At 37.5% G+C, this 25,319-nt stretch overlaps 1 protein-coding gene and 1 pseudogene across 1 annotated transcript; both read left to right on the top strand.

The window, feature by feature from the left end:
* Positions 1 to 3,307: 3,307 nt before the first annotated feature.
* LOC101421806 (olfactory receptor 4C5-like) lies at positions 3,308 to 4,225 on the top strand. The gene has a single exon (XM_023588610.3). It carries the CDS (start codon positions 3,308 to 3,310, stop codon positions 4,223 to 4,225), a length of 918 nt encoding a protein of 305 aa, XP_023444378.3.
* Positions 4,226 to 4,482: 257 nt separating this feature from the next.
* LOC101422256 (olfactory receptor 4B1-like) lies at positions 4,483 to 24,816 on the top strand (annotated as a pseudogene).
* The last annotated feature ends 503 nt before the right edge of the window (positions 24,817 to 25,319 follow it).

The following is a 25,319-nucleotide window of genomic DNA, read 5'->3' as shown; positions in this document are numbered from 1 at the left end:
GTTAACCTATCCATCATTCACCCTTGGTTCACTGTGCTGTAGAGTTCCATGCCTTATACAAACCATCCCAAAGGTACACTGTGTAATTCTTATCACAGAGTTATGCTGTCATCGTCTCAGTAAATTTTAGAATATTTTCTTTAGTCTAGTAAGAAAAAATCCCATATACTCCCCTATTACTGGCCCTTAGCATTGATATATCTGCTGTAGGAAGAAATGAAATTGGGACACATATGACAACACTGATAAACCTAAAAATGGCACTATTGTTGGAGATTTGGACCCAAAGGGTATCAGGAATGAAAGAAAGAGAAAAGGGAGAAGGAAACAAAGGGAAAGAAAGAGAGAGCTGGTATCAGGGGGTCTGCAAGTAATGACTCCTCAGACAACTTTATTGTTTACAAGGGGCTCTTTATATACCCCTGTGTACGTGCCAAGAAGCAGGCATATGTAGCCTATGTGCCAATAAGCATAAACACATAGCCTATGTGTCATCAAGCAGCAACACGAATTAACTATCAGCATTACCTATAGTCTAAGGAATTAAAAAAAATCTTATGTCAAGGTACAAAGTCTAAGTGTTCTATTCACTACAAAAGGTATGTGCTCATCTTTTCTTTCAGCCTTTAATAGCTTCATCCCATTTGCCAGGAACTCTTAATTACCGCATTCCTTAGGTTGCAAACATAGCCATGGAGACAGTACTAGCATAGAGACAGCACATATCTCCTTGAGAGGCCACTGTGCCTCAGTTTCCAAAACACTATGTTGAGTAAAATAAGCCATATATATATAAAATGACAAATATTGCATGGTTTCACGAATATGAACTAAATACGATGAATAAACACATGGAATTAAAATCTAGAGTATAGGTTACTATGAGATAGGATGAGGCTGAAAAGGAGTACTAATGTTTAAGGTATGTAAAATTTTTCATGAGCTTGATTGCAAAAGTGTGGAAATGGATAGAGTTGATGGTAACACATTATAATGAGTATAACTAACACAGCTGTTTTATAAATGTGATTGTGGCTGAAGGGGTAATCTAGGGATGTAAATGTCAATTGAAAGAAAGCTGGAGAATGTTCTAGCCACTATACCACGCTGAACTTGGGTTTGGATGAGAACTGTGGTTAATAGTACAAATACAAGAATGTTGTTCTATGAACTAGAACAAATGTACATCATTATTACAAGGTGGTAAGAATACAGGAGAAAATACAATTATTGTAACTTAGGGACTATAGTTAACAGCATTATTGCAATATTGCATCAATGTCAAACAAGGTCCATATTTTAAAATCTTAAATAGAATCATAAGATCAAGCAATTGGAAAAAAGGACCTGGACAATTATAAAGTCCTTATTATATAAAGTCACCAACACTGGATAATGTAGCTCTCATACATACTGAAGAATTCGCTAATTAAAATTCTCTCTCATTTTAAATTGCATTTCTTTGTAGATTTTGAAATAGGAGGTTTATTGATGTCTTATTTTCCTGAAAGTTACTTTTTCATTACTTTTGGCAATTTTTTATTACTGTGTGAGCAGACACTTTTAAAAAAATAGTTATGTTTATAGAAATATCTGTCAAAATTATTGCACTTAATTTTGAGTGGTTCCATGACTTTATGAAATTGAATTGCTATTTGTCCTGTTTTATTTTTTGCAGTTTTGCTTAACATGCCCTTCCCCAACCAGATCAGATACATATTTACCTTTTTGTTTACCTGTGTCTGAGCAGATTTATGCTTTATTTTAAGGTTTTGATATACAATATTCATTTCTCTTTTTTAGTTTTTGTTTTTTTCCTTTTTTGATGGTAATATGAAGATTTACTTTATTTTGAAAACGTTCTATTAGTTATTAAAAACTTTTATTACCATTATCACTAATTCCATAAGTTTTTAAAAAAATATATTTTAAATTGATGTACTTTGGGATTTGACCCTACTTTCTTGTTGGGCTTCTTTGTGTTTTTCTGTTTTAATTGTATTTGTTAAATACCAGTATGTTTTTTATTTATCAAATCTAATACCTTTTTATATCTAATGAATTGATTCCTGCGTTCAACTTTTTATCCTAATGGGTGATTTTGCTAACTTCTTGAGATGAGTACTTAGCCCTTATTATATAAAGCCAAGTTTATACATGCAATGTACAAAGTAATAGCCCCATTTAGTTCAGTTATTTCTCTATTGACATTATAATGAGCAATTATTTCAAGGATAATAATATGTGTTCCCCTTTTTTCTTTCATGTATAATCTGGGAATGTGTGGAAAACTCTGTTTTACCTTTATGATACCAACTCTGACTTATGTAATAACATTGTTCTTCAATTCCTCTATGCCCTTAGTAATTTTTCCTACATTATATATGAAAAAGTTTAGGTTCAATAAATGAAGGTCCGTAAATAAACAACATCACACAGCTACTTATCAGTGAAAAGAGAACACAAAAATAGTCTATGTATTCTGAAGAAAATGCTCTGTCCAGAATAAATCGTGCTGTTTTTGTTCCCTCACCTTAAAAGTACCTGTTTTCAGAATTTGTCCAGAAAATATTGTATAGTCTTCCTTAAATTGAATGTTGATTTGCAGTTCTCCTGAACTCTAAATATGACTGAAGTTCTTCAAATAGTGAATTCTAAAGTTTCAAATAAGTTTGGTGAATATTGGTTTCCATATTGCTGTCTGTTGTAATCTCTTCAAGACATCCTTAGAGAAGTTTTCTATGGTATTCTTAATCAATTCTGTTTCAGTATAACAGTAAATAACAATATCAAGGTGTATCTTAATGTGCCTCAAATATTCCCTTATTTCAGAAATGTCATTACACCATCCCTTATTTCAAATTGAAATCTCCTGATGCTTTATATCCATCCTGAAAGAAGGTGAAAATAACAAGGATGAAAGTACACAGGGCAGCAGATGTTATGATTCAAGTCTGTGCTCTTCTCTACAGGTTCTCTTTTTATTCCTGATTTTCTATGACAAAACATACTATGGGAGTTATTGGAAAGGATTCATCCATTGCAGATGTGCCTGATACATCAACAGTCATAAAACCATCTCTGTTTTATGTATGTATGTGTAGAAGATGGCTCTGTGCTCAATATGCAAATTATAATAATATAGTCCAACTTTAAGTCTAGGGTTTATCTCCCAGGGATTTCCGACATTGTTACCAGAAACCGACTATCTGGCAGATACATTATTTTCTTGTCTACCACCATTATAATCCTGGTACTACTTACAAATAACTCAATCATACCAAAACAAACTTGAATTCATGGAGTGATGAACATGACAGAATTCATCCTGCTTGGTCTGACCCAGAACCAAGACATACAGAAACTCTTGATTATCGTTTTTGTACTCATCTACTTTCTCACCCTCGCAGGCAACCTACTCATTGTAGTGACCATTGCCACCAGTCCAGCCCTGGACTCCCCCATGTATTTTTTTCTGTCTTTCTTGTCCTTTCTAGATGCCTCCTTATCTTCTACTATGGTCCCCAAGGTGATATTTGACTTACTCCTTCTGAAAAATACAATCTCCTTCAGTGGGTGCATGACTCAAGTTTTTGCGGAGCATTTCCTTGGGGGAGTGGAGGTCATCCTACTCACAGTGATGGCCTATGACCGCTATGTGGCCATCTGCAGGCCCCTGCACTACATGATCACAATGAACCAGCAGGTGTGTGGCCTCCTGGTGGTCACGCCCTGGGCTGGGGGATTTCTTCATGCTCTGATTCAAATTCTTTTTGTACTTTGGCTACCCTTCTGTGGCCCTAATATTATTGACCATTTCATATGTGATCTTTATCCTCTGCTGAAGCTCTCCTGCACTGACACACACGTCTTTGGACTCTTTGTTGCTGCCAACAGTGGGTTAATGTGCATGCTCAGTTTTTCGATTCTTATCATCTCCTATATCCTCATTCTTTGCTCCCTCAGAACTCACAGCTCTGAAGCACAGAGGAAGGCTCTCTCCACCTGTGGCTCTCATATTACTGTAGTTGTCTTATTTTTTGTGCCTTGTATATTTGTGTACCTTCGACCTATGCTCACCCTCCCCATTGATAAAGGAGTGGCAGTATTTTATACTATAGTAACACCCATGTTAAACCCTTTAGTCTACACCCTCCGAAATGCAGAGGTGAAAAATGCCATGAGGAAGCTCTTGAGCCAAAGAGTGGTCTTGAGTAAACATTAATGTGATTATAAAAGATAAAACACAATCTATTTCTATTTTTGCAAGTATGATTGATGGAAAAGATATTGGTTTTGTAGTCAGAATATATGGGTTAAATATATTTTAATCCCTTGCTGTCTGGAACCTATAGTGATTCCTTTTTCATGAAATATTAATATTTGATTAAATGGTGACTAAAGTCTCTTCTATTTAGAAAATTCTTTGCATTTACACATTATTGATCAAGAAAACATTTTAATTGACATAAAATTGTCACAATGTTTGAAAAATCCATGGCATTTCATAATCAGTGGGACAATTCTTTCAGTGCTCTAGGTATAGATTATTAATTTATAAATTAATACTGTATTAATTTATAAATTAATACTGTATGATTTATTGCAAATCATAATTTTAGTCCCAACTGTTAGAGTCAGAGCAGACTTACTATTGTGAGAGATAGGGATCAAATGGGAAGATATGGGTTTGGAGGAATGAAAGTCATCAAGGCAGGTCACCCCAAATTAATGCTGCACCATTTATTAAGGGAACACCATTTACATTACAATCTGGGCAATACCCATATTTTCTCTGTGTCACATCAAGGAAAGACAGTAAATCCTTCCAGGCACAGCCAGAGAGTAAACTTACTCATGTTATGCTCAGGTAGAAGATTTTTGTAGAGCACTTTTTCTATCAAAAACAGCCTACAGAGCATTTTACCTCCAAAATAGTTTTTACTGGATGGATTTGAACCTTGGCTACTAGGATCAAAAGCAGCAGGTATAAAAGAGAGCTGATGATAACTGAGTAATCATGACAGAGCAGCTGAACTTTCCAATTTAATGAGAAAATTATAAACTAGCTGCAGCATAATAAAATCATGTTATTTGAGGTGTAGATAATTATAGTGCAATTCCAAGTGATTGCATCTACGTTAAAGAAGAGGATCCTAATTTAAGCTCATGCCAAAGTCCAGAAAATGTAGTGACTCCACTTCTATCTTCATAAGAAACAAATTAATACCAATTACTTAACAGCCATGACTAAATCTTCTATTAAATATAAATCACCTACAGATTGATATTCAACAGTTTAGTAAACAATTAATTCCCAATGGGAAATCAGTATCCTCAATGATCACCAAATATCCATGTGCTCCTGCCATATTTTAAGCACCTTTCAATTTAGGTAGTATCATGTGAATAAAATGTATTAGTGATGTGTTTCACATTCAGACAGAAACTGTTAGGACTCAGTATTCCACACTTCACCTTTGTTTTCCCTGCTCTAGCAAGACTGGACAAAATTAAAACATTGAGATGCCATGCCAACACAGAGGAAGCAACCTGGCTTACTGAGTAATTACACAGTGGACAATTGCCCTGGAAGATCATTCAATCCTTGGTGGAATTACCTTGAATAGGAAATAAAATTGTATATGTTGAGGTATTCATTTGTTACCACAGCAAAACACAGCTAATTCTTATAAATGTATTGGCTAATTGTACCTTTACAAAGACTGATAAGTATCAATAAGAACAGATTAGCATGAAGTTTGCATTTATCTTGATTCTCAAATAATGTAAGATGGATAAATAGCAATCCTTGCAAAATAAAGTTAAATTATAGCCTTTTTCTGCCTCAATATAAGACACTACACCAACTGAAACATTTAAACCATAAATTTATATACTGCCTTTTTCTTCTTTAAATGGAAGGCAGTGCTGAAGAAAATGATTCAGTCATAGACTATTGGGTGCCAACCATATAGAACTCCATATCAACTCAGTATTCAATGCTTAATGAGAAAATTTTCTAGCTGTTCTAGACGTTTCCCTCTTCTATACATTAGTTTTATCATCAATTCCAATTTTGTACCTATTTCCTATAATCTTTATTCTCCTTAAATACAGGAACGGACTAAAATCAAAGTGCAACATGAATTACCGCAGCCCAGGTTATTTCTGGCAAGGTTGCAACAAAGTCCACGTTAGAGGCTGAGGGAGAAATAATGAAAGTGAAGCCTTCCTCTGTAGTTTCACATCTTCCTCCTATAGGTATATTTTACAGTGGAGCTTGGGTGAGTGTGACGTTTTCAATGACTTTTGCATATAAACATGTACTCTCAATCAAAGTCGGCATGATTCTCCATCTGTAGGATAGACTATAAGTCTGCTTCAGTCACCCAATAGATTATGATATATTGACTCCTGGGCATTTCTGCAACAATTATTATATCCATGCTGTTAAAATTGCTGAACTGGATAAGTAGAATTGTTAGGAATCTGGTATCCTAATTCCTCTCAGTCAACCATAATCAGTCAGTAACCAAGGATATTTAGGCCATGTTTATTTTTGTTTTAACAGTGAATAATATTTTAAATAGGTTTAAGTACTATGAAATAAATCACATATATTTACTCATGCAGTTTCATTTTTGGTGATCATCATTCCTTTGTAGAGATCCATATTTCCATCTAGAATCACTCTACTTCTGCATTAAAGACTCCTTTCATATCTTTTATTATGAGTGTGCTGATGAATTCTTGGCTTTTGTATGCAAGAAAATGTCTTATTTTGTCTCTGGTTTTATAAGATATTCTTGCAATGTATGTTTTATAGCTTGACAAATTTTTCTTTAAAAAATTTTTCTTTCATACAGGACTCTACTCTCTCCTTGCTTGCATTGGTTCTGATATGAAGAATGATATTTGCAATATCCTGTTTGGAGTTTGTTAAGGTTTTTGGATGTATATCATCATGTCTTTCATTAAACTGGGGACGTTTTCAGCCATTATTTATTTGAATATTTTTTTCTATCCTTTCTTTCTCCTTCCAGTATTTCCTACTATGTGTCCACTTTATGTTGTCCTACAGGACTCTGTCTATATTTACTTTTCTTCATTCTTTTTTCTTATTTCTTTCAGATGGGCTGATTTCAATTTTCTTATTCTCAAGAGAAATGGTTCTTTCTTCTGCCAGCTCGTTTTTATTGTTGAACCCCTCTAGGGAATATTAAATTTCTGTTACTGAGCTCTTCAGCTCTATTTTGTACTTTTTCAAGATTTTAATGTCTATATTGATATTATCTTTGTGTTCATTTATTGTTTTCATGATTCCTTTAGATGGTTGCCTGTCTTTTCCTTTAACACATTGAGCATATTTAGGATGAGTTTTTCAAAGTGTTTTTTTAGGAAGCAGATGTGGCTCAAGCAATTGAATGCCCACCTACCACATGAGCTGGGGTTTGGTTCCTGGTACCTCCTAAAGAAAACAAACAATAAGCAAAACACCAAACAAACAATGAACAAAACAATGAGCAAACCACAAGCAAAATGAAAAACAACAAGCAAACAGATGAGAGAGCCAGCTCAGGGGAGACAATGAGGCTCAGTGGTTGAGCACCGGCCTCCTGCGTACGAGGTCCTGGGTTTAGTTGCTGATCCTAGTGCCCCGAAAAAAAAGTCTTTTTGTTGGTGGTTTCTAATGCTTGCTCCTGCTCCTTTGCATGGGGCATCTTTCTTTTTTTAAAAATATTTTGTAATCTTTGTTGCACCCTAGATATTTTTTAATTTTATTGTGTCTGAATTCAGACACTGAAGCATCTGTCATTTAAGCTTGCATCCAGCTAACATTTTCCTTATTCCTAAAACTTAAAAAAAAGTCTTTACTAAGTCTTTGCAGATTGACCTGTGCCCGTGCTCTCTTTCGGTGCTTAACAGTTTTTAACAGTGATTTCAGAGAGCTGCTGGCATGAAAGTATAGATTTTTCTTAGCATTAGACCTGTCCTGGACATACGTGCTAGGTTCTAGGAATTGCCCCTTTTACAAGGATCCAAATGTCCCCTCTTCTCTCAGAAATAGTGTTTCATTATAGTCCTTGAAGCTCTAATGTTTGTTCACAGTAGGTAATCCTTTACCCTAGGCAGCTGTGATTTGACCCTTCTCCTACAGCATTCAGTAGGCAAGCTCTGTGAGTCACCTCCAAGTGCAAGGCCAAGTTCTATGATGATGAGCCTGCAACAAGTGTCTGGTCAGTCCTTCAGGTTTTCCCGTGATAGACTGGCAAGACATACATGCACCATTGAATTTTCACAAGATGTGTACTTTTCTTTCCAGATCTGGGTTCAGGGACCCACACTGGGTTCATGGGGTAACTCTGTGCCAAGCCAGTGAGGGGATTAGAAAGGGGAGTAGAGTGCTGTGGTCACCCCTCGGGCTGAAGAGTGGTTTGCTGGCCCGGTGGGGGAGCAGCCGCGGTAGGCCAAGGCGCTGCCCCCATAATAGGGTGGCTGGTCGAACTCACAGCCACCCCTGAAGGGAGCTCGGCATGGGCGCTGAGTGCCCTCGGGTCTCCCCTTCTCGGCAGCCATGCTTCCGCGGCCGCCCCTCCTCCCGGATAGCGCCACACGATGCCTTATGAGGCAACACCCTTCTTCTTCTTTCTCCCTGCGCAGGCGCAGGGCGGAAAATTCCAGTCTGCCTCCTCCCCCACCCACAACAGCAACAGCCAGGCGTGGGCGGGAAACTCAAGTCTGCCCTCTACCCCAGCAACAGCAGCCACCAATCCCTAAACCCTGCCCCTTCCCCCAGCAACAGCGACAGCCAATCCCTAACCACCACCCCTCCCCTGTCCAGTACCTCCCACTGACCTTTCTCCGGCAACCAATCAGAACAGGACGTGACTTCGACCAATCAGCCTTCCCCAGCCCCTATAAAACTGTTGCCTCTCCCTCAATAAAGTTGGACTTGCGTGTTTACCTTGTCTCCGCGGTAGTTCTTCTGCCGTGCGCCCTCCAGTCCTGAGAGCCCCCGACAAGGGCCTGGCCTCCCTTGTCCCCAGTTCATCGCCTGCTTCTCCGGGCGACCCCGTCAGCCAAACCGCGCAACCCCTGTGAGACCGACCCCTTGTCTGCTGCCGGACCGACCCCTCGTCCCAAGTGGGACCGACCCCTCGTCCCAAGCGGGACCAACCCCTCGTCCCAAGCTGGACCGACCCCTCGTCCGCAGCCAGACCCCACCTCTACCAACCGAGCAAACCGTCGCAGAGTGCCATGATTATTTTCTGTTTTTCCCCTTTATTTGGTGATCGCCTTTATTGCTGAAACTTTGAAACTATTTTCTGGTGCTCTGTGAAAGATGTTCTACCAGTTTTTACTTGCATCTCACTCTGCATTCATGTTGATGTCTCTATTAAATTGTTGATTTTTAAATAATCCCTTCAAATTATTTGGATCTTCCTTAATTTCTCTAAGTGATGTTTTCTAATTTTCTGTGTGTGGGTGTTCCACAGATTTAGAAGATTTATTCCCAGGTTTTCGGCTTTTCACTTAGGATGTAGAGCATTGGAAAACATGTTGTTCCTAGATTGCTAGCAAGAAAAAGCTGCATAAATAACAAATCCAAATCCATAACTCGGTTTGAATATATTAGAGGCTTGAAGTTGTAGAGTAACCAAATAAACTGGAATCTAATGAAAGTTTTTCCCCTTTATGTGAGATAGAACACAAGCACTGGCTCACTGGGAGAGCATTTTAGTTATCAATAATCTTAGCCATAGAAGTGGGTAAGAAAAGTAAGGCTAAAATTTAAAAATAATTGTTTCAAGGCCAAATGTGGGGCTATCATGAGAGTACAGAATCCCTAGGAACTAGATAGACTTGGGGAGATCACGATCATTTGTAGGCTCTTCCATATGGGGACCTCCAGTGGGTGCTCAAGAGAAATACTGGGGGCAGGGCAGGACACTGGAGAAAATCCACATTGCTGGCACAAGCTTGAATGGGGAAAGCAGCTGCTACTGCAGAGCAACACAAAGACTCACCCAGACATTTCTCCCTTATAGAATAAAGCATGTCTCTAGGTGATCAACATCATCCAAAATAAATTTCTAGGGATGGGGGTGCTCTGGTTTCCACAAAACAAAATTTGTGTGTCTTTGAAAGGAGTAGAGGAAAGTCATTGTTGGAGAGGAACAAAAGCCCCAACAACAATGGTCAATAAGTCAATTTTCCTTACAGGGTTGTTATGAATTTTAGAGGCAACGTATGCAAAATATTTGTTACACTGCCAGCCATGTAGTAGGAGCTTCATAAATGTCAGTTATATAATTGTGATCATCATAACCGTAATCACCTTCCTAGAGGGGGTGTTGAAGCCATCAGGTCTAAGTGATCTTGTAATGTAGCTGTTAGAGTGAGAAAAGACACTGAAGAAAATTGGCTGCAATTGCATCATTTTATGGCTGTGGAATTGCAAGCTGAAGAGCAAAGGGAATTGCCTAAAGTTACCCAGCTGTCAACTGTGCTCTCAGATCAATCCTATCTTTTTGTCTCTTTTCAGTTTCATATTCCCATCATAACTCAAATTGGGACAAAAATTATTCCAATGTCATATCTTTGCTTTTCTCTCTCAGGGCATAATTACTGGATGTTTGTAACTTCTTCAAAGTCTCAAACTGAATTAATTAAAACACATTTCAAAACTCTTTCTAACACACGGTTTCTTGGAAGTGGTTTACACTAGAGATGAGGAATTTCATGGGGAATTTTGACCCCTGATCTTACCGTGTGGCTCAGTTTATTTTAAATTATTCAAGCATCTCTGTACCAAAAGAACCATTTTGATATTCTGTTGTGTGAGTGGAATTTATAAATGAAAAACAGGGCCTAAAATTCTCTAATTTGCTGCTTCTTGTAGATTTTATTCTGTTTCTAAACAGTACATTCAGAGTTGGTCATGGGATTGATTTTGGGAATCTTTCCCTTTATCATTTATCCACACAACCAAGGCAGTTAATTTTCTAAAGATCACAGGGCACATGGAATTTTGTGCGCAAGGAAGGCTTACCTTACTAGTGGTCAATTACAATCACAAAATCTGAACCATTAAAAGAATCCCTGTATTATGAAAATAACTCTTCTTTGCCTATCAGTAAGTTTACGTCCCAGCCAATAAGTAGTTACATTGTTGTAGAATTTGAGAGAAGTGCAATTATTTGCATATAGAGAGGCCAGGACTCAGGAATGATTTTGAGAAGGAAAAATGGTTTATTGATGGCTAGCTGGACTCAGGAGCTTCCCGTTGCAAACTGGAGCCCCAAACAAGACTTTCAAGTTTCTTTTATACAGAAAGGAAAGGTTAAATGGTCGTTTTGTTTCAGTTCTCAATAGGCTTGAATTAGCATATATATCTTCCACATCTTAGGTAAGCTTTTAGCATGGACTTCATACATTCTAGATAAGCTTTTTAGCATATTTTGTTTGCATTTCCCCCTGAATATTTGAAGTTTATAGACCTTGCATTGTTAAACTGTTTCCTGGGACTGGAGTCGCTGCATGGTCACCAAGGGCAGGACTTCAGCCTCTTAACATCTCACACCCTCAAGCCACAGACAGCTTAGGTTATCTCTGAAGAGACTAAGAGCCTACCACCCATAGCCCACACCATTTCCCCCCTTTGCCAAAGTTTAACTTGCTAAGCTTTGGCATAATTATTGTTGGAGCTATAAGGTGGATGGCTGTTTGTTGTTGTGATTGATTATTTATCAATCTTTAGTGTAGCATCCAGGACTTTGTTTTTAGAAGTTTAGAAGTTTTTATTCTGGACAGCAGAATCCTGTGGCGGGGCCACCAGCACTCATGTGGATTTCTAGTCAGGTTACAGATCCATCTATCAATTTTGTTTTACCCTTAAAGAGTTTACTCCTTTAATCTAAAAGGGGCGCTGAAGGGAGATGATCTCTTTTCTGTAACTGCTTCCTGCTGGCCATGGGCTGTAGTCATTGACTAACAAGGTGTAAAACTCTTATTTTATCTTAACTGGAGGAAGATGGATCTGGCCTTCTGTACGAAGTTGGGTGAAGTTTTAATATGGTTAATAAGATGTTCACTCTGAACTTAATTAAAAATTTGGAATACCTGTTTTCAAAAGAGGACATTGGATTACAGAGGTAGACAAGATTAGGTGCTTATAAAGATGGCGCTTCTTTATAAAAGCTGGTGGGAACAGTATATATATATATATATATATACATACATACATATATACGTATATATATATATATACTTTTTTAAAGTTATTTTTAGAGAGAAATTGCAATAGATATACTTAGCTTTGTTTGAAGACACATTTCAAGCTGTTTAATGATTGGCACTCATGTGCTCTGTCAGATGCTCCTGGTGAACTGGCACCCCTTGGGCATTTGGTTTCACTCAGGATTAGTACACCAAGTTGGAAATTTTCTTAGTTTTTTAGCTGTGGGAGTGATCAGAACTACAGAATAAAGGTTTTTTACATTTTGGTTTTAATTGTACAATTTCTAGTAATTTTGACTTGTTCGATAGGTGACTCATTGTTAGCAAGCAAGCCTCATTTTTGCTACACAGTAAAGTATAGTAGAATATAATAAGTTGACTGAGCCTGGCTGAGATTGCCCCCTTGTTTTATAGACATGTTTATTAACTGTTTAGAAAATGAATTTACCAGGAATTTAACATGTCTAAAATACTTTTGCACTTGATCCAAAATAGAAAAGATATCGTTATAATTATTAGGCATATATTTAGTACAGGATAAAAGTACAGCACTTAATATTAACTAATGTATTACTTAATGCATAAGGATTCAGATTTGCCATTGATAGTTTTAAGTATCAGGTTTGAAATAATTTACATGTTATCTCTCCATGGGAGCAGGCCATAATGCCAATTGTGTTTAAGTTTTACTTACAGTATTCTGGTATCATGGCTCCATTTAGAATGTTCTTCTCACAGCGAGCAAGTTGCAGCATTGTTGATTCTAGGGAGTTTCCAGTATTCTACTAGCCTGGCGCATAGTGCTCTCTGGCACTGTGGGGTGATATCCATTGTACACTTGGCTATACCGAGTCATCATTGTCTGCTGCAGGTGCTTGAAACTGCAACGTAGTTTCCATCGACTTCAGGAACAGAACCAGAGGCTGATGTAGCAAATATTTCTAACTGAGGGGTCAGTGACCAGCCTAGCCAATAACTCACATGGAGAGGTAACTTGCAATGTATTTAAGGCCTGGTTTGAATGCACAAAAGAGTTTGACAATATTAAAGTTTATTCCTTGTTTTTATATATATTTTAAACAACTTAATGCAACACAACATATATCAAATGACTGTTTACTTATATAATTTTACCATGAAGATAATATTAGGTATTTTACTTTAGTAATTGAGGCAAAAAAATTATTTTCCTTTGTTAAAATGAAAACAGAAGATTCCCAATAGAATCAAGATAACTTTTTATTACCATTTACTTAAATATGCACCTTGTGGTGGCCTTCAGACAGGTTTAATTACCACCAAGTTATTTTTTGCAACCAATACCAATCCAAGTTTTTAGTTAACAATGACTTCTAGAACTAGAATTACTTAAATGTTTTCAATTTGGAAGATGTTTTACAACCTTTTTATAATTGACTACAACCACAATGACTAGTTACCTTACATTTAAATAAACTTAGTAAATTATAATTACTAACCAAAAAATTTACTTTATTTCTTTAAGAGAGCATATCTACAATCTTTTTTTAAGCTTAACTTTATTAACGTGAACTTAAATTTTTATTACTTTAAAGATTTTGTACATATAATGTTAATTTAGTTTATAAGTTAACTATGGGAGATTACACTTAAGCTAAATAAAATTGAAACCATTATAGTTTATGCAAGGAATGTTCTCTTTTTATCTTTACAGGAAGCTAAAACTTTTCTTTTAAGTTATGAAAATGAATAATTTTTTAAAAAGCACATTGACTACCAGGTTTCAAAACACATTACACAATTACTTAATTCGTTTAATCATAATCCTGCAAAGATCTCTCCATAGCTTTTATGGACTTTACTTACCGAAATTTGTCAATAGAGCCACTAATTACCTTTATTTTTGTTGGAAAGAAATCTTCTGGAAGAAAACAAGGCTCACCCAATTGTGGAGAAGAAAAGAATTTATTCTCAGTCTTGCAAGAAGGGGCGCACAACCAGAAAATACAGCTGGTGCCCTGAACAAAGAAAAATGACACAATTTATACCCCTAAGCCTAGCACTCAAGCTCTTCCTCTGTTTCTCCATACATTGGATACTTTAGAAGTTACAGTCTATCTGAAAAGATCCAACTTTCCCGCACAAAAGTTTGTGATTTAACTGCTTCCTCTATCACATTCCAACCATTTTAGTTTTCACCTGTTCCCCTTTGTCAAAGAAGGAATGGAATCTAGTGCTGAATTGGTATTGACTTAGCTCTTTCTTGGGCATCCTTTTATTGCCTATAGGACTGGCTTAAGCTGGTTTCCTTTGTTGCTGTTTAACCCGGGAATGGGAGACTGGGGCAGTCGGCTGCCAGGTTACATTAATCAATATTTTCTTCTTTTATGTGAAAACTAAACTAATCTTTGTTTTTCTACATTTTATGGCTGAAAAAATGTTTAAACTGGGAAATTATGGGGCATCCTGATTCTTAATTCCTTAGCCTAGTAGATAGGTTTAATCTGCCACACCTAGTCTTGCCTTTAAAGCTCTTTGCAAAGAGGAGGCCCCTTTCCCAAAACTGTGCAGTTTTACACTATGACCATGCAGTTTTACACAAGAATTTTCCTTCTTAATTAATGGATTGTAACCAAAATGTTCTCAAAGCTTTAGCACCATTTTTTTGTTTCAGAACTTTATATTTTACTACTTTTAGCAGAATTTTGGATAAGCAACAAGATTAATTCTATGTATATTCACGGTGGCTGTTGGAAGCCTCAGGGAGACAAACTGGTTTCTCTCATGAATTGCCACTCTTAGAAACACTGACAGTCAAGGCAGGAGACTCCCTTTATTCTCCCCAGTCCTTGGAGATAATAAAACTCCAGTGGTCCTTTAAACCCAAGGGCTAAGAATTCCACCAGGCAGCAATCCAGTCCACACATAGATTCAGGAGAGAAAGCAGGGTTACTAATACCAGTAGGACAGGAGCTGTTATGAAATAACCATAGGCAATGGCAAGGGGTGAGGCTAGGCTTGAAGTAACCATAAACAAAGGTAAGGTTAGTTTAGAATTCACACTTACAATAATAGTTTCAGGCTGAATTTACCCAGTTATAATTTCAGTTATTATCTTTCTGCTGTTTTACAATATAAATGCATTTATAAATGATTTTAACTCTTAGTTACAGTTTTTTTAATTTTTTAAACCTGTTAACTTTATAACACCTTTAAATACCTTTCATTCAACTTATAACATATTAAATGAACTTAACTATTACTTTAATTTTTCAAGGTAAAAGAACAAATCTTTTGCAGTTAGTTTGAAATAAAAAGCTACTTTTCAGGATTTGATTTCTAGAACATAATGTTCTTTTAAAAGAGACTCTTCTTTAAACACTGAGGAAATGATGAGGTTAAAGCACAAGAAGCTATTTTGATAAAACAGATTTTCTTTGTATATTGATTATTCATGAAACTTTTACTAAAAGAGACTAATGACTTGAGAGACTTTGAGAAAGAACAAAATTTTAACTTTGCATCAGTATACTACTTGATACTAAACCCTTTAAAACTTTATATAGACTTATTAAATCTTACTCAATTTTAATCATAAAAATTTTCCTTCCACTAACCTTCTACACTTTCATTATCATTCAGGTTTTGTCCCACACTCTACTCTTTCCAATAATCAATCATTTTATCTTAGGACAAAATCATCTCCTGTTTCTTTAACAACAAAAACACATTCCATATATCCCACATACTAAGTTACCAGGCAAACTTCTTACAACGTATAATTGCCATTAACAGTAAACAAGATTGTTAAAATAATGAACTTTTCTTCACTTTAAATACTTAGTAGCATGTAATACCAGAAACAGTTTTTTTAGAAGCAAGTTGGCAGGGGAGGCTGGCCACCAACAAGTTTTCCTGTTATAAAATTACCTTTTATTAGTAGTATTATCAATTCAGGTCTTGTTTAATAAAGACTTTTTGGAATTAGCCATTTAAATACCTTAATTTAAACAATGCTTCATTAAACTTTTTATAATTATTTATACTTTTAAAACAAATTTTACCTTCACAGAACACATTCCCTTACTTAAAATTACCACAATACCTTCTAAGAACCTCGGCAGAATGCAAACATATTTTGACTTTGACACCCTAGGGAGGGAAATTTACTGCATTTATTTTGATTCTGCTTTTCATCCCCTTCACTTCCCCCCCTTCCAGGCAGTCAGGTGCACAACAATCAAATAGGAATGTGGCTTATGAATAGAAGGTGTGGATTCACTGGAAAGGGGCAAGCCGCTTCCCTCTTTCCAGCTTTCTGCTAAAATGGGCAGACAGAATTTACTTAAATTCAGCACCCTGACTGGGGCAGCCCCAACACACCTGGGTGCATGGCACAGACACAGATGGCCTCCAAGCCCTGGCAAAGGGGTGGACCAGAGACAAGGCAGCAGAGTATGCCAGACTCTGCAAACATCCAGACTCTGCAGTTTTGCCCCATAATCAATTCACCCTCTTCCTAGTGGCAAGGGAGTGTTCCAGCTCAACTAAATTCTACTTTACATAACCACACAATTCCAACACTAGCATTGAGCTGACACAGACAGAAGCACAAAGGTCACTAATCTGACCCACAAGTTCTATATATATATTTTTCCACCATGGCAGCCATCACAAACTTTAGAGAGAACACTTAACATTAACATCTGGTATAAAGCGAATTCATTCACAATTCAGCACCATAACTAAAGATTCCAGCTGACCTTTTTCCTTGTTTAACTTTACACCCAGACCAAGCTTCACTAGAAAAGCCGATCCCTTTTCCTGTAACCAAGTTTTTTTTTTTTTCAATCCAGACCAATTTCCAGGACGTTAGGACTTGAACCTATAAACATTTCTTCCTATTATAATCAAGCCTCCACTCCTTCTGTGGATATAAGACCAGTACTAGATTTTAACATGCAGTTAGACAAACTCAAAACACCAGGCTTTTTCCCAGTTTTCCTCCTTTTTTCCAGACCTAGAGAGAACGGCTTCCCCTCAGTTTTCTGGGGCTACTAGGGTTCTCTTGGGAGGTGATCAGCCTCCCCTCCTAGCAATTAAAGCTAGGGCTTTCCAGATTGTGCTCACCCAGGGAGTCTTACCTTCTTCCATATTTGGAGTTCTTTTTTGTTCCCAGAATCTTTCTCTTCAGACCTTCCATTGCCCTCGATTTTCATGGGGAAGATTCTGGTGGAGCCCACATCTTTTCTGGATTAAATTTAATCCAGGGGTGCCCAGATTTGGGGTTCACCTGAGTCCTCCCGACTTCCTCAGGGATTTGGAAGGGGCAGCAAAATGCTACAAACTCCAGCCTTCGTTTGCAATCCCGGACAAGCCCCCAGAAACTCAAATGTTGTAGAATTTGAGAGAGGTTCAGTTATTTGGATATAGAGAGGTCAGAACTCAGGAATGATTTTGAGAAGGAAAAATGGCCTATTGATGGCCAGCCAGACTCAGGAGCTTCCTGTTGCAAACCGGAGCCCCGAACAAGACTTTCAAGTTTCTTTTATACAGAGAGGAAAGGTTAAATGGTTGTTTTGTTTCAGTTCTCAATACGCTTGAATTAGTATATATATCTTCCACATCTTAGGTAAGCTTTTAGCATGGACTTCATACATTCTAGATAAGCTTTTAGCATATTTGGTTTGCATTTCCCCTGAATACTTAAAGTTTATAAACCTTGCACTGTTAAACTGTTTCCTGGGACTGGAGTCGCTGCATGGTCACCAAGGGCAGGACTTCAGCCTCTTACCATCTCACGCCCACAAGTCACAGACAGCTTAGGTTATCTCTGAAGAGACAAAGAGCCTCCCACCCATAGCCCATGTCAATATGACTTTGAGAAGTCATGTAAACCCTTTGGCCCTTAGTTGCTTCAAGAATAAATGGATGAGTTTGTATTAATGAGCCTCAAATTTCCATTCAGCTCTAAATTTTCTTCCGTTCAACCTGGTGGCTTACTGAGATGAAGTGGCTTAGCCCACTGGGGATTTTCAATATAGATGTGTTGGGAACTTTTTACAGGCATCCCATTAACTTTCAATAAAGTTTTAACACTTGCGAATATGCTTCTGCATGTCCCACTTGATTACCCATTACCCTGATACTTTGCGGAAATGTTACTTACTTACTTAATATTGAAGACTCCAGTCACTCTCCTTTGGATGTCTCACTTGACCTTCAACAAAGTCTTTTCTGCAGTTCCCCATACTGGTTTGGAAGACTCACTTCTTTGGGCCCTATGTTGGGCACCAGATATTGGAGATTTGGACCCGAAGGGTATCAGGAATGAAAGAAAGAGAAAAGGGAGAAGAAAACAAAGAGAAAGAAAAAGCGAGAGAGCTGGGATCAGGGGGTCTGTGAGTAGACTCCTCAGACAACTTTCTTGTTTACAAGGGGCTCTCTATACACCCAAGTCTATGTGACAACAAGCTGCAACATGCAGTTAACTATTAGCATTACTAAGGAAGTCTAAGGAACTCAAAAAACCTTATCTCAAGGTACAGTCTAAGTGTTCTATTTACTACAAAATGTATGTGCTCATCTTTTCTTTCAGCCTTTAACAGCTTCATCCTGTTTGCCGGGAACTCTTAATTACTGCATTCCTTAGGGTGCAAGCATAGCCATGGAAACAGCACGTCTCTCCTTGTGAGACCACTGTGCCTCAGTTTCCAACATAGATGAAGGTCCTTGGTGGCTGTATCTTTTTCTGATGAGCTCCTTCTGTGCTCCATGGCTTCCCTCTTTAGTCTCTTCAATTAAGACATCCCCTTGAGTGATGAGCTCTTACAACAGAAGGAGAATGGTTTGAAGAATGAAAGTGAAAGAGCCTTCAGTTTCAACTCCTTGCTTTAAGGGTGAATAGTGCCCAAATCAGTACCTGGTCTAAAGGTAGGTAATCCCATAGCCAGAAGGATTTTCCAGATTGACTGAATATAAGTAAGAGGCTCCAAATCACTGTGTGAACTGGAGCAAGTCACTTTCCTTTTCTGATACTGAGTTTCTGCTTATGTAAAATGAGAAGACTGCCCAGAAAATGTGCCCTAAAGTGTCTTTCAGCACTTAAATTCTGGGGTCCCAAGTAAGTGGTGGGAATGAGACCCTTGGGATTTGATTTGAGCTTGTAGCAAGAGGTCCGTTCAGCTCTTTATCATGCTATTATATTGTCCTTGTCAGATTTCTCTCATTGGGCTTTATGTAGGAGTATAAAATTATACCTAGTGAGGGTCCATACCATCACTTGCACACCTTAATTTTTGAACCCTGAAGCATCTGTAATCCATGATCATAGGGTACAAGTTTTATTTGGGCAGGTTCTTGAGGGAAGAAGAGGTTTGTTACTATACCTCTCCTGGGAAAGGGTGAAAGAAAAGCAGAGAGAAATATAACAAAATTCTAGCAGGTCTGAGTCCATAATTACTGCTATTTATTGGGACATTCTTTTTCTCTAACTAATGCATGGTAAGTGTTTTACATATTTTACCTCACATCTAATTCTTGCAACAACTGTGTAATATATGAGTTGTACCCTATTCAAAAAATGTAAGAAACTTTGTTCCTAAGAACATATGATATGCGGGTAGAAGAGATAAGAGTTGGGGACTGGCTGCAATACTAACACTATTAACCAGAATTCTAAGTACATCTCTGAGTGGGTGAAGGGATCTTGTTTTGTTTTCCTAAGACAGTCTTTCAAATCTTTATGCTCCTGGAACTTCCATCATACTAAAGGTATATCACTTGCCCATATGAAATTCATTGCCTACTTTCTCTTGCTACAATCCCAAGAAATCATCTGCTGTAATTATCTTAGTTTCCCTTAATGCAAATACATATCATGTGGTATTCTCAACATAATGTCTCACATATGATATATATGTGTTTGTTGTGTATGTGTATGTGCATGTGTGTATGTGTAAAAAATTTTTCATTAAGTGAGTATTGGACAGTACATGTCCAAACTAACACTGGTCAGTTCAGAGAAGAAAAAAATGTCTGGTGTGGAGTGAAATTATTTTAGGGACATATCCCATCAACCTCTTGGAAAATAATCTGTAAGACAGGAAAATACTTCTATTACAAAGTTGTAGCATGTGTGGATTTCACCCATGCAGTAAAATGTCCATTTCTGGAATAATGATGAACTATAGTGTTCACAACTTTACATATTTTGTGAGAAGGAGTCTCACCCAAGTTATATGAGATTAACAGAGACTGAACGGTAAATATAGACAGATAATTTTTTAAAAAGTTCTATATTTTTTATCAGCCTACTGGTTAATCAATTTATTACCTACTAAGAGTCTATAAATATACTGAAAATAATTGTGAGGGTAACAATTAAGTGCTGTGGGAGTTCAAGGAGTAACAAATAGACTTTCTTCATGAAGACAATCTGATAACAACAAATCATCTTGAGCAATAATAATAGAAATAGAGTGTGATGAGTAGTGTGGTTCCAAGTGTAAGTGGTAGATTTCTTCATTTTAAAATTCAATTCAGTTACATCTATTTAGTACTTAATTTTACTTGTTCATACAGAGATTAAAAAGGTAGACATGGGAAACAAATACAGAAACAATAATTACAATAAAATATGCTCTGTACTCCAGTAGGAAGAAGATTACTTATAGGCTGGGAGTGGAGTAATGGGTAATACTTAACCTGAACATTAAAGTGAGAATACAAGGTCATTAGGAGGCAAGGGGTGCATACCAATAGAGGAAACAGAATCAGAAAATGCATGTAAATGAGAGAGCAAATTGGGAGAATGACGCATGGTTCAGGATGGATGGAGTATAAGTTCTGGTGGTTGATGGCAAGTGAAGCTGGAAAGATCAACAAAGTCTTATATGCTATGTTAATGATATTGGACTTAATCTCATAGGCAATGGGAAAGTATTGATGGGTTTAAAGGCAATGCATGACTTGATCATATTTGCATTTTAGAAGTATGATGACAATTATATTTTACATTTCTTAGGGGCTTATAAGGAGCTGAACTTTGTGCCTTATGGCATTGAACAGAAAGATCATTTAATCAATTTCTATGTTGCAAGCAGAGCTAATGAATGAGATTTGAAGTAATCAAGGAAGGCTTTCTAGACAATGCACATTATCAACTTGGTAGGAGTTGAAGAGGTGGACAAAGATGGCTGGACTCATTAGTACACAGGAAAATTAGAAGGATGCTATTATGTTGGGAATCAACTTGCATTTAGGAGACTGTGATGAGACCCATGAATAGAAATAAGGTTATGTGTTGTTGCTTAGTGGACATCGAGGTGGTTTTGAAGATGACTGGGCAAGTATTGTGAAGGGTCTTAAAGGTTAGATGGAAGATTTTAGGCATGGTTACTTGGCAACAGGGAGACAGTGGTTTTCAAGTTGAAGGAAACTCGGGAGAATTTCTAACTCCAATGTGCTGAACAAACTTGGTGGTAAAGGCTGGGGACACCAGGAGACAGAGATGCAGGTAAATGTGGCAGTAATCTTCATAGAAGCTTACTGCCCCATCTGAAGTTGATGGTTGCAGGAAGACAGAAGAAAGAAGAAGTGAAATAAATAAGATCATGGGGATTGTGTAAATAACGGAGGTGGAGGAGAGTCATGAATTAGAAGTGACTCTAAAGTTTCAAGGCTCAGGGAGTGGGAGAATGATGATGGTGTTATAAGACCCTGGCATGAGAGGTTCCCTCAGGTCACTCCTGCAGGAGATAATGGGATTCCACAGTTCAGTCTCAACAACCGCAGCTCTCACCTCTTTCCAAATCCTGCCATGGGACGGAGGAGAAAATGGAGATATCTGAGTCCCACCTTCTTCTTTGTGTCTCACTCACTCATTTTTCACATTTGATGGGACTGAATTACTCCCATTATATTGGGATTTCCTCTGACACTTGTGCTGTTTGTGGGGAAAGCATAATAATGAATCTGGAGATGTTTTTGTCTAGGTCATGGAAATTGGTCACATTTCTCTAAGGAATTGTTATGGCTAAACCCTTTTTTCTCTGCCTGAAGATTGCTCACTTTCTCCTAACTTTTCTTTATTCTTGAGTTTCAGCTTTGGCTCAACCACTCACAAGCACTGTTTCTTGGGTCATTTGATTAACGTTTCTGAACTTCAATTTCATCATCTATAAATTATCTATATTAATTTGGAAATATTAATGGAGGGAGAGGATCATTGGAAAGTGCTCATCACAGCCCAGCATAGAGTAAATGTAGAATTAAGTGCAGCAGCCTCTGAGGTTGTGTGCTTGTAGGGATGGCACAAAAATGGTAACCATTAGCTAACCACAAGCTTCTATTTCCTTCAGGCACCAGAACTCTTTTCCAGACTTCTTGGGTTGTTTTTGGATGCTTCCTTTGTTACATCTCCTTAAAACCAGTAATCAAGCCCCATCTTCCTTTCTCTCTCTCTCCTTGTGCTCCTCTTTGGTGTCCTGGTTCTAGGCTATGCAGTTGCTGTTTCTAGCCAGCCATGTTACTAGGATTCTCTCATTTTCATTATGAGAGAAAGTTGGGGATGGTATTGGTGTTTAATCTATTTTCACGATGAAGGCACAAGTGAAAGAAGTAAGAATAAGCAGAAAAAGAGATACTTTAATGTAGTTTTAAAAGTAGAGAAATTTTCAATATCTTTGCCTTTGTACTTTCACAAGTGTGGTCTCTAATTTCATGAAATTGTCTGCTCCCTGAGGGCAAGGACTACCTTACATCTTCTTTTCTATATCCTGAATCCCTTCAGAGCATGGTAGGATCTTAATAAAATGTTTGGTTCAGGGAACTGAATTAAAATAAATCATTTTCTGATGCCAAAGTGTTAATCTGTAGGATATTTTAACATAGAATAAGCAAACGTGTAAATACCCATATATTATTTTGAAACTATTTTTTACAGATAGCTATGCTCTTCCCAGATACCTTCTTCACACTCATATGACATAAGTTTTCTAGAAATAATTGTAAAAATTCATGAACCATTTTTTTTTTAAAGTCATAGTGCCTGTGAGAGTTCAGAATCTTATGAGGGTCAAGTAAGGAAACTATCAAAGCCACTCTTCAGAAATAGAGATATATCAATGAGAATGGATTTTCTGAAGTATAAGTGGAGGAAGAAGAGGTTAGAAATAGATCACTTGAGATTATCTTAGAGCAAAAGCATGATGAGAAATGATTGAGAATGGAGAAATGTTAGCAATTAATATGGATGTTAAATAGTGTCAAAATGGTGATTATTTTTGACTTTGTGGTGTACTAGAAATAACATAGAAGCTCAAAAATATTGATTTGGTTCTAATTCTGGGTCCAGTCCTTTCTGGGAGGCTTAGTTAAATCACAACCTCTCTAAGCCTTGTTTTCCTTATTTGTAGTATGGGGATCATGGAATTTTTGTGAGGTTGTTTGAATAATGTCTTGTGCAGAGAAGGCTCTTGAGCACCGAATGTTACATATTTACCATGCAACTGAACAAACAAACAAGCAAGCAAGCAAATCAGTCAGATAATGCATGTTAAAGGTTTCTATAAACTTCCAATGCTAAACACACATGAAGGATTGATATATGATAGTGTCTTGTCACTTGACTCTTCTATGAGATAACCTTCACCAAACGGAATCTGTGGCACATACAAATAATGTGTCTGAATTAATTTTTACTGTCCTTTTCCAGGATCCAGAGGTGCAGAGAACATGCTTTGTGGTGTTTCTTCTGTGTACCTGGCCATGGTGGTGGGCAATGGCCTTATTATCCTGACAGCATTAGCAAGTCTCCATTCCCCCATGTACTTCTTCCTTAGCTTCCTTTCTCTAGTGGAGATCAGTTATTCATCTACTATTGTCCCTAAATTCATCACAAACTTTCTTGCTACAATCAAGTCCATGTCCTTGGAGGGTTGCCTGGCTCAGATCTTCTTCTTTCACTTCTGTGGGGTCACTGAGGCCCTTTTGCTGGTTTTGATGGCCTATGACTGCTATGTGGCCATCTGTAAGCCTCTTCATTTCACGATCATTATGAGTCATCAACTGTGTCAAGTACTAGTTGCTGGTTCCTGGCTGGGGGTTTTATACAATCCATAATTCAGATTTTCATCATCGTCCAATTGCTCTTCTGTGGTCCCAACATGATTGACCATTTCTTTTGTGACCTCCAGCCCTTATTCAAGCTTGCCTGCTCTGACACTTTTGTGGAACGGGTTACCATATTGGTCAACAATGGCATCATCACCCTGAGTTCCTTCCTCATCTTGGTGTCCTCCTATATCTCCATCCTGGTCCATTTGAGGAAACATTCTGCAGAGGGGAGGCACAAAGCCCTCTTCACCCGTGCCTCCCACATCACAGTGGTCCTCCTGTTCTTTGGACCTGCAGTCTTCCTCTACCTACATGAGACCCTCCTCCACCTTCACTGAGGACAAACTGGTGGCCGTGTTCTACACGGTGATCACCCCCATGCTGAACCCCATCATCTACACACTCAGGAATGCAGAGGCGAAAAATGCCATGAGAAGGTTGTGGGGCAGAAAAAGTGAACTCAGAGATGTAGTGTAAATGTGAAAATGATAAATCAAATGTATGTCTGATTATTCTATGATATTTAAGTGGATTTTAAATTCAATTGGACTTTCAAAATTACAAAAACAAAAAAAATGGAAATAGATTTACTGCTCTTGTTATTCTCTGTATGAAGTAAAAATTCTCTGATATTCTGGTGTAATGTCCTAATAAAGAAGTCACATTTTCTTGCTGAATCTTAGAAAACTTGGTTGGCTCCATGATATATTCTAATATAATTATTTTAGATAGTATGAAGACTTAAACTAAATTCAAATGTGAAGTAGAAATTTTTGACCAATTTTTTTAGTAGTTTAAAAATCACTTCTTTATTCCTTCTTCTTCTGTCCACAGTTTTTCCATTAGTCCCTTCCTCCCTCCTTCCCTCTCTTCCTCCTTCCTTCCTTCCATCTCTTTTTTCAACTATCTCATGATAACAATCTGTATTTCAATTAAAGGTAATCATATGGAGGGATTATCAGATTTGCAGAGGAAAGGTC

Source organism: Dasypus novemcinctus, chromosome 10 (genome assembly GCF_030445035.2).
Source record: "Dasypus novemcinctus isolate mDasNov1 chromosome 10, mDasNov1.1.hap2, whole genome shotgun sequence".
NCBI classification, from domain to species: domain Eukaryota; kingdom Metazoa; phylum Chordata; class Mammalia; order Cingulata; family Dasypodidae; genus Dasypus; species Dasypus novemcinctus.
Note: the sequence above shows the minus strand (reverse complement) of the source record. Positions and strands in the feature narration are given on the sequence as shown.

Excerpts from the sequence above, each read along its gene's own strand:
- LOC101421806 (XM_023588610.3), top strand. The coding sequence starts at position 3,308 with ATGAACATGACAGAATTCATCCTGCTTGGTCTGACCCAGAACCAAGAC.